General features: G+C 34.4%; 1 protein-coding gene across 1 annotated transcript; it reads left to right on the top strand.

The window, feature by feature from the left end:
* Nucleotides 1-6,240: 6,240 nt before the first annotated feature.
* On the top strand, nt 6,241-7,350 carry LOC132048162 (uncharacterized). The gene is made up of 2 exons (XM_059439076.1): nt 6,241-6,703; nt 7,161-7,350. Exons 1-2 carry the CDS (start codon nt 6,392-6,394, stop codon nt 7,188-7,190), a joined length of 342 nt encoding a protein of 113 aa, XP_059295059.1. The 5' UTR covers nt 6,241-6,391; the 3' UTR covers nt 7,191-7,350.
* The last annotated feature ends 2,385 nt before the right edge of the window (nt 7,351-9,735 follow it).

Raw genomic sequence — 9,735 nt, 5'->3', positions numbered from 1 at the left:
TGAAATTGTCCGCTTTGGGCTTAGCCCGCACGGTTTTCTCCAAAAGGCCTCACATTATTCCAACACCTTAGGGAAAAGGGTTCAAAACACACTCAAACTATGACCAAAGTTGCCATAACACACCTAAACTTTGCGGGGGTCCTATGACCCTCCTAGACTTATTTTTTGTGTATTATTGATGCTTTTATGTGGTGACCTGGACAAGCAAGTGAGCCTACTCTCTTTCAGCGTGTAAGTGAAGCTAGAAACTAAATGGACCAATCTATATTTGTCACATGGCCATCTAAATAACGTCTTTTAGTAACCCAAATCCAATCTTAAATCCCCACAATGGCTAGAACTTGTTGTCTTCTTCCACATTGAGTTCTTCCCCAAATTTTGAGGTAAGATTGGATTCTTACCCAAACTTATGTTCAAATTTCTTCTCTTTATGTTTGAAGAGGTAAGATTGGATTCTTACAATTTCTTTTCCCAAATTTCTGTTTAAAAATTAGGGTTAGCTATGGAAGAAACAAGATTGGATTTGAATAAGTTTTGTATGGACAATGAAGAAGATCCAATGTTGAATGCCGAGGTGCGCTGCAATCATGGTCTCTTGCTCCCATTGAAGACTTTACGTCCAACAACAATCCTGGAAGAAGATATTGGTCTTGCCCCTACTATGGTTCGAAGAAGTGTAGATTTTTCCGATGGAGGGATCTTTCCAAAGTTGATGAAAGATCGAAGTATATTATTCCAAATTGGTGAACAAAATGAAGGAGATGGACGAAGAATTAGCCTCAAAGGAGAAGAAAATTAAGGATATGGAAGTTCCGAAATTGCCGAGATGTTGAAGGAGAATGAGATGGAAGAACAATATGCCTCAAGTGATAAGAAAATGAAGGAGATGGAAAAACAATCAAGTGCGACCAATCGACCCGAAATTGCAAATTCAAAAGAGATAAAAGTGAAAAATAAGGGGATCAATTGGTTAATGCAAGGATATGCAAAGACTTGTCATGACCAATTGCCATAGTCATTCTTGTATGTTTATAGTTGAATGCTTTAGCTTTGTGCTTAATGTAAGGTAGGAAGTGCTTGGAAAAATATTTTTTGTGTTGTGGTTAATGTTAGTTAAGTAGTGCTTTGTAGTTTTCTTTTGTGTTGTGGTTAATGTAAGTTAGGAAGTGCTTTGTAGTCTTCTTTTGTTTTGTGTTTAATGTAAGTTGGAAGTTGATGAATGAAATCCCTTTTATTTAGAAAGCAAAGGTGTTACATGTGCACCAACATAAACCTTACTTAAATTGAAAACATGGAGACCTAATCTAATCTATCTCTATGATCTCCTGCTTTATATTAACAAGGAAGGCTATGCGGTCACTAGCAGCGTCACAGGCCTTGAAACACAATACATCCCCTTTCCTCACTCTGTTGGCATCGATAAATTCTTTCCATCCTTGATAAAGGCGCGTATGTGCACCAACTTTGTATTTCATGTCGTACGCACCTCTTTAAAAAATTACAACAGCTTCACGGTCAGTGTCTAGGGGGAATTCCAAAATGTTACTTACAAGGATCTGCAAAAAAACATGTTATTACTAAAATTAAAAAAATAATTGAAAATAAAAAATAAATTAGATGATGAAATTAACACTTACGAAATCATCATTTTCGAACATATGATTTGGTCAATTTTTTCTCAAAATATGGAACCATTTTTGAATTAAGGCTCATGTTAGAGGCTGCCTAGAAAAGTATTTGATACTATTAGAGTGTGAGGAAGAGGTAGATTGGAAGACCTATATGATTTGTGAGTGTGAGCTGTCAGTGAAATCCTATATTTATAATGTGTTTTGCATTAAATTACCAACCAGTTACCCCCCAACTACCTTAGCTGTTGTTGACCACCTTTAAATCCGTTCAAAAGCTTGATCGTATTTAGCGACCACCATTAAATTCGTTCAAATGCTTGACCACATTACCATTACCATAAACTGTACATTTTGGACATTAAACATGTGCACCAACATAAGTTCATACAAAAAGAAATATAACTTCATAATAGAAACAGACCTTAGTATATATAAACCAGTGCACCAATATAAGTTTGTACAAAAGTAGTGCATCACATTCATGATGATGCAACATTCAAGTGCAGTAGCATAATGTCACAAAACAGGCATCTTAAGCCATAACTACATTAGTTTGTTATCAAAAAACTGCCAACTACAGTAGCTTGTTCTAGAAACTACCAACATATTAACACTACTTCCATGGATCCTTTGTTTGTGAGTTCTGGGTTGCTGTCACTTTTTTCCTTTTCTTTACCCTCATCTTTTCAAGGCTTGATGTCATTCTTGATTTGCCCTTCCATCTCACTCTAGTCCTTGCTTTGTGACCAAGGTCCCCAGTAACATCAGCTGACCTTATAGGCTTTCTTGGACCAACACCTATTTTCCTACTACTAGCCATATGTAGACAAAGAAAAATAGTTGTTTATAGTTAGTAAACTCACTAGCAAAATAAAAACTTTACCCTATATTTTATACACTTACATTGTAGGTTGTAAATCTATTTTCTGCAACAACAACTGTCCTAGGCCTTTTATAAGGGGTTGTTCTTCCTCTTTCATTGTCAACACGTGTTGCACTAGAAGCTTAAGAGGTTTTTCTTGGTCTTGCCTAACTCACATTAGACTGAGAAATAGCAGCTTGACCAGGTGCATTGGGTGCAACAGGTGCAGCATGACTTGTTGCATTTTCAAACCATTGAAAAGTAATGGTTGTCCTCCTTGTTCCCATAACTCTTGCTGGTGCTTGAGAAGTACTTCTTGGCATTGCACTTGCTCTGGCTGGTACATTAAAAGTATTTGGCGTTCCCCTAGTTCTTGGTGGTGCATCAGAAGTTAATGGATTCTTCCTTGGCCTTCCCCTAGCTCTTACTGGTGCTTAAGAAGTTGGAGTTGACTTTCTTAGCCTTCCCTCAGCTCTTGCTGGTGCTTCAGAAGTTGGAGTTGGCTTTCTTGGCCTGCCCCTAGCTCTTGCAGGTGCATCAGCATTAGTCTTGGTTCTTGTTTTAGGTGCAGCACTTGATACAACAAAGTCACTCGGTCCATTACCAAAGCTTGGTTGAGATGATGCAGCAGTATTTTGTAACAGCGTCCCTAAACTCATTCACATCCTAAAAACCATCCCCAACTCCCACATCACTTTTTCAACAGTTTTGTCAAAAATTATCCTTCTCTAGCCCTCCTAGACCTACGACTCATTATCTAGTATCTAGATTCAACACTATATGCATCCAAAACTCGACATACACTCGGCTCATCCAAAACCTTACCTTTCAAGCTTGTATTAGGAGTAGCCGGAGCACCACTTTCATCAAAGTCCAGATCTGGACCAATTTCACCAACAAGAATTTCTCCAGGGTCATTTGGTATTCTTTCTTTTCGTTTTCTCTTATGATATGACCTCCTTTCAGCCCTCAAATTTATGCACTCTTCATGAACGTCATCACTTTCATGTTCAGCATCATCTTCGCTAAATAGTTCAGCTTGGTCGAATTACCATGGATTGGTCAGATTCAAGAATAAGAAATTCACTACTTAATGGGTCATCATACATCATCATCATCGTTTCGATCATATGCCGGTTGAGATCCGCGAAGTTTCGATAGCTACATGGTTCGAGCTTAGGTCGGTGGATTAGTCAGATTCAAGAATAGGAAATTCACTACTTAATGGGTCATCATCGGCATCGGCGTATCATGGCTTTCGGCATCAGCGCAGGTTGAGATCTTGTAGAGAAGTTTCGGCTACATTATGGCAAATCATCGTTGGTTCGACGGGTGCAGCCAGTTTTAGTAGTTGTTGGTTCAATATTAACGGTAGTTGCTGGTTCTTTATTAAAAGCAGACTCATCCCCTTCTTGAATACCCCTATCCCTTTGTTTATTAAAAGCAGCAAAAGATTCCTCATTGGGCCTAGTGTAGTCCAACAAAGCAATGAGACCATCTAAATTATCTAAAATTATCAGCCGTTATAACGTGATAGACATACATATGCCCATTTTGGATGGGCTTAAAAAAGCGACTTATAGCTAAACCGAAAACGACATAAGGATTCGTATCAACATTAGCTTTAGATAAGTTAAGCCAAACAAACCAATTAATTTTTTGGGCTTATTTTAAGCACAAAATGGCTTAAACAATAAGCATCATCCATTGACCAAACAAACACTCAAAAAAAATCAATATACAATACGACTTATAGGCAACTTATAAGCCAATCCAAACGGCTCATAGATTTCAATAGTATTCCATTTTCAAAACTTTGTGAAAGTTCCAAAATGTCCCTATCAGTTTGGATTTCTACAACACCGTCACTATTAGGTAGCCTAACACAAAATGAGCAACTTCTAGTATACCCTAGTTCTTTAATATAGTCCCTTAGTTCAAAAAAAAAGGACATCTATCCACGTCAACATCCAAAAACTCGAGCATTTGTCCGCCTCATCTTTGTTTGGTTCCAAACTTTACGAACATCAAAACCCCACCATGGTTTTACTATCTCAAGATGTTACCAATATAAACCCACTCATACCTGAAATTACAATTCAATAATAGTACAAACAATAAATACCACACACATACAACAACAATAGATGGCCAACAACAATCAGTACCCAACACACACATCAAATAACAACAATTAAATTCAGACAGGTGACAATAGAAGGCCAAACAGTGTATAAAATCAGATTTTGGGGTGAAAATTAATTGGACACACCTACAACAGCAATACTACACAACATAAGATTACACACCTCTTAAGCCCAATTTAAACTAGAAAAAAACCATAATTGTTCAACAAACCCTAGAAATCCAGACGACAATGTCACAAATCCTATATAATATAGAAAAAAATAAACTTTACGTGTACAATAGTGACAAGGAACACGACTAACCTTGTATTTTTTTAGTTCACTAAAGTTTGACACAACCTTGAAGATAAATCGACGATTTCGGGTCAAAATTCACCGCAATGTTGCAAGCTAAACTTAGTTTAAGTGTGATTCAAAACCATTTATGCAGAATAAAATGGTATGATTTGAGTGATTACACATCTGATTTGGGTAGAAATTGAGTGGGAGGTGAGAGCTTTTGGGTTTGAAATTTTGGAAAAGAAAAGAAATGAAAAGGACCCGTCTGATTATAACTTTTTATGAGCACGTGCATACACGCGTATGAGTTTGGGTGACTTTGTCCATTTGAAAGCGTCAATAATACACAAAAAATAAGTCCAGGGGTGTCATAGGACCCCCGCAAAGTTTAGGTGTGTTATAGCAACTTTGGCTATAGTTTGAGTGTGTTTTGAACATTTTTCCCAACACCTTATAAACCGTAATTATTTTACTTATTGTTTTCCGCATATTTAAAAAAAAACGACTAAATTGGTACTGGTAACTTTGTTTGTTCGCACACCCAAACAAGTTGAAGTTCATTATAAATAGATTACTTTCGTTTGATTGAAATACAGAGTATATCAGAATTCTTAAAGAAGCATCACAAACAATTGAAATCTTGAAGAAGAGGAATTGATTGAAGTATTGTGCTTATGTAAACTATTATACTAGCATGTTTATTATCATAAATTTTAATTCTTCTAAACTAGATTAAATTAAACTACATTAAATAAATTGAACTCGAGGAATATTAGTTTTAAATTTTTTGGGAGGGGAATAAGAATGAGGACCACCACTCTCGTATATGTAAGGCATTAATTATTACTTGTCATAGGAAATTAAGATACCAGGATTCAACACCGAGAAAGAAAAAAGAAAGAACTTCTCCACCAAGAAGAAAACGTGACATATATTGGAATCATTAACCTTTCCAAAACTTAAGATTAGAAAAACTTAGCAAAATAATATGAGTTCAAGCATGTATAATGTAACGCCCACTCACCAACCCCTACAAGGCTACAAGGCCATATACCATTTGTTTTTTTTAAAATAATTGGGTATCGAAAATTTGTCTGTATCTCATTAATTTTATAAGATACTGAATAATTTTATCCACTAAGACTTTAACAAATATAAAGAAATGATCTAACTTTTTTTGTCTATTGAAACCTCATATATAATTTTCTCAACTCACTTCATTGACAACTGTGTATGTGAGTGCAACTATATACCATATTGATATCGTAACACCAAATATGAGCCTCAATTTATAATGATGCTACCCACGTCCGCTTTCTTTTTTCCCCTCTCCATTATTGCATACATCCATACAAGTCCTTACCTTGCATTCCTTTTTATATCCTTCTCTAAAATCTAGTCTGCTTTTATGTACCCCCTCACTTTTTGCTTCTTTCTTTGAGGGTACTTCTTAAAAAAATTAAGTAAAAGAAATGTCCACCATGTCTGAAATCTCATTATCTTCCTCTTCACCATGTTCATGGCAAGATCATGAAGCTTCAATTTCTTCTCCATTGAAAATTCAATTGGTTTCTAAGTCAGTGTCAGAGAGACTGCTCTCAAAATTTTCTGATTTAACAGAGTTTGATTTTGATTACTCTAAAAGTGGCTTGTGGTCTCCTCCATTTGAAAGAAGCCACGTGTTCCTAAGCTCACCAGCTGGGCAAATTCTTTCACGTAGAGAAATGGCTGCTAAATTGAATAAAGTCTTGAAAAGACATCAGAGAAGAAGACGTTGCTTCAATGTATGAATTTTTCGTCTCTTCACTACTTTATTGGTTATATGTCTTTTTCTTAAGAATAATGAAAAACTATTAATTTATGGAAGGGAAAACGTCAAATAAAGTAACCTTGAGCTTCAGTTTATGTAAAGAGTAAAATTGACCTATTTCAAATAGTCTCCTTCTGTCTCAATTTATGTGTCATAGTTTTTTTTTGTTTATTCCAAAAATAATATCACGAAACAATTTAACTTTATGAGATAATTTACCGTCACACATTTATGTAAGGCTTGTTTTGGACCATAAATTTCAGAAATATTTCTTTCTTTCTTAAACTTCGTGCCTAGTCAAATGATGCCACATAAATTGCGATGGAGGAAGTATAAGGGAAAAATGGTGTTTCAATTGAGTTTTTCTCTTCCTATATCTTCTTAGAATTTTGATGACCTTTTTATTTTCTTGGTTGATTTTCTATATGCAGGCATGTTTATGTTCTCCAAAAAGATTCTGATGTCTCAAGCCATAAGAAGTAGTCTTGCAAGATGTTCGATTTATTGAGAGAGAAAATGCAGGAAAGATCTTTAATTTCTAACTATTTTCCCGTTCAGAATGTACATGTTTTTATGTAATTATTAATTATAATATAAAGGAATGGATAATTGTCTGGTGTCGTTGTTTGATTTGTTTTTGTATTTTGTTGGAAATTGGAGTTATGATGCTCCATGCATAAAGCTTTAAAGAGAACAAAAAGTAAGCCCAAAGAAGTGGGGATATTTAAGGGCTCGTTCGGTTAGAAAACAAGTTATCCCGGGATAACTAATCCCGAAATTAGTTATCTCGGAATTATTATTCCACCCTCAATGTGGGAAAAAAAAAAAACTATAATCCCGGGATAACTAATTCCGGAATTAGTTATCCCGAGTTTTTATTCCAACCAAATGTGGAATAAGGCGGCACTAAATTTTTATTCCAGGATTATTTTTGCTTATCCATCATACCAAACGAGCTTAGAGTTTAAACTACTTTTAACAGAACTGTTCCATTAGTACGTGTGATTTGTGAACAACTTTTCACCCCCTAAATTTTCACCCAATATACATGTAGCAGGTACTCCCAAAATAGGTAAAAACTTATCCATATCTGATGCTTACACCAAATCAGTAGATGCATGACATGTGTTCAGATTTAAATTACTACTATTACTTAATCATGATTAATTAATATCCTTTCTTACTTCATTTAATCACTTGACCATAGTGAATTATTATGATTTGAAGTAAACATCAAGCACGAATATATATTAAAAATAGTTGAAGCACATCACACACACAAAAAAGATCCCCAAACTTGTGTGAACATAAAAACCAACCCCTCCTCGTCCTATCCCTGCTAAAAAGTTTATAAAAAAGAAAAACAAAACCTCTGTTTGGAGCCAACATGAAGGGGCATTTAAAATTTAAGCTTACGCTAAATCCACATGCAATTTCAAGAAGTAACAAAAAAGCAATTAATAGAGCATAATGTTCTGGACTTCTAAATGCCTTTTCCACCAATGGACAAATGAAATAAGTGCTGCTGTACTTCATCTAACTCCAAGATCAGGATTCATATCTTCTTAGCACATTTCCAAAACTCTTTTGTATTTGTCGTGTATATATATTTACTAAGAGACTTAAAATTGAAAAGATCAGAAAATCTTTATTGTGCCAGTGGCTGTCATGTCTTGATGAAATTAAATAACGTAACTAGTGTTACTACTATGCAATCATTAATCTCTCGCCAAAAGTACACATGTTTTCAATTATTGTTTCTTAGCTACTTGTATCATCGTGTTCTAATTTTCAACTCAAGCTTGTTTTTTTTCCTACTCATATAAGGTCTTAATTGACAACTCATACTCGTGGGGCAACATATGCATGTGAAAACTGAATCAACTTTTGAATTATTATTTTTCCCCCTTCAAAACTGTGGTGTCCAGTTTACCTGTTACTATTACTTCTATTCAGATTTGAAACTTGTTTTCCAAGCTTATCACTCAAATTATTCACTCCTTCAATCCAAAATTCAAAATTTCAATACTTGCAATTATTTGCGAGGTTATTTTTTCCATATGGTATTGAATAGGGAAAGCTAAACTTGCTGCAGAAAAAGAATAACCTATTTGGACATGAATATTTTTTTAAAAGAGAAATTATATGTGAAACAGTGTTTGTTTATACTTTGGACTGACTTTTTGAAAAGAAAAAAACATTGAAGATAAGTTTCAATTTTGATAAAGTTGTTTTGACTAGTTTTTCAAATGATTTTTTTTTTTCCGATTCACAAAACTTTTACATTTTTTTTTTCAAGTTAAATGCATATCCAAACGTAAGCTCAATTATTAAATACCCTTTTCAATTTTTTTTTCAAATACTACTCAAATATCAGATTTTTTATGTTCAAGTGCCTATATAGTACTCTCTTTATATGATTTATAGATTTTAATTATAAAAAAAAAAAGCATTTTTCTTATTTGACAACAATTTAACTTTAAATTTTACATTTTATGCTTAATGAGGTGATTTATAATCATACAAATATCTTTAAAAACATTTTCTGCATTCAAAATCTTTTTATTTATTAAACTCAAGATTCCTTAAATTACAGTCACATAAATTGGATGGAGGGAGTAGTGATTTCACATCAATTTATTTTGGCAGTTGGGTAGGTTCTGATAACTCTGATTCATTCAGAAACTCTTTCTGCACTGGTTGAACATTCACAGTTTGAAAAAAATAGATTCTGTTTGTAGTGTACCTATGTAAGTTCAGTGCTAAAAGTCATTAATAACTAGGCATTTTTTCTTGATGCTTAATGCCTAGACTGCAGTAGCTCATAAAAGAGTTGTCTTTTTTCTCCCAGCTTTGAGTATTGAATGACTTCATCACTGGCTCTGTGCATTCTCTAGTTTTGTTTTCTACTTCACAGAACTGCACTCACATCCAAAGGTAAATTTATTGGATCATTTTCACCAACAAAACATACCTTCTTTTTGGTGAGACATATAATTCTTATAA

This window comes from Lycium ferocissimum, chromosome 2, assembly GCF_029784015.1.
Source record: "Lycium ferocissimum isolate CSIRO_LF1 chromosome 2, AGI_CSIRO_Lferr_CH_V1, whole genome shotgun sequence".
Classification (NCBI taxonomy): Eukaryota; Viridiplantae; Streptophyta; class Magnoliopsida; order Solanales; family Solanaceae; genus Lycium; species Lycium ferocissimum.
Note: the sequence above shows the minus strand (reverse complement) of the source record. Positions and strands in the feature narration are given on the sequence as shown.

Coding starts and splice junctions, on each gene's coding strand:
- LOC132048162 (XM_059439076.1), top strand. CDS start 6,392: ATGTCCACCATGTCTGAAATCTCATTATCTTCCTCTTCACCATGTTCA. Junction 6,704..7,160: donor GAAGAAGACGTTGCTTCAAT/GTATGAATTTTT, acceptor TTCTATATGCAG/GCATGTTTATGTTCTCCAAA.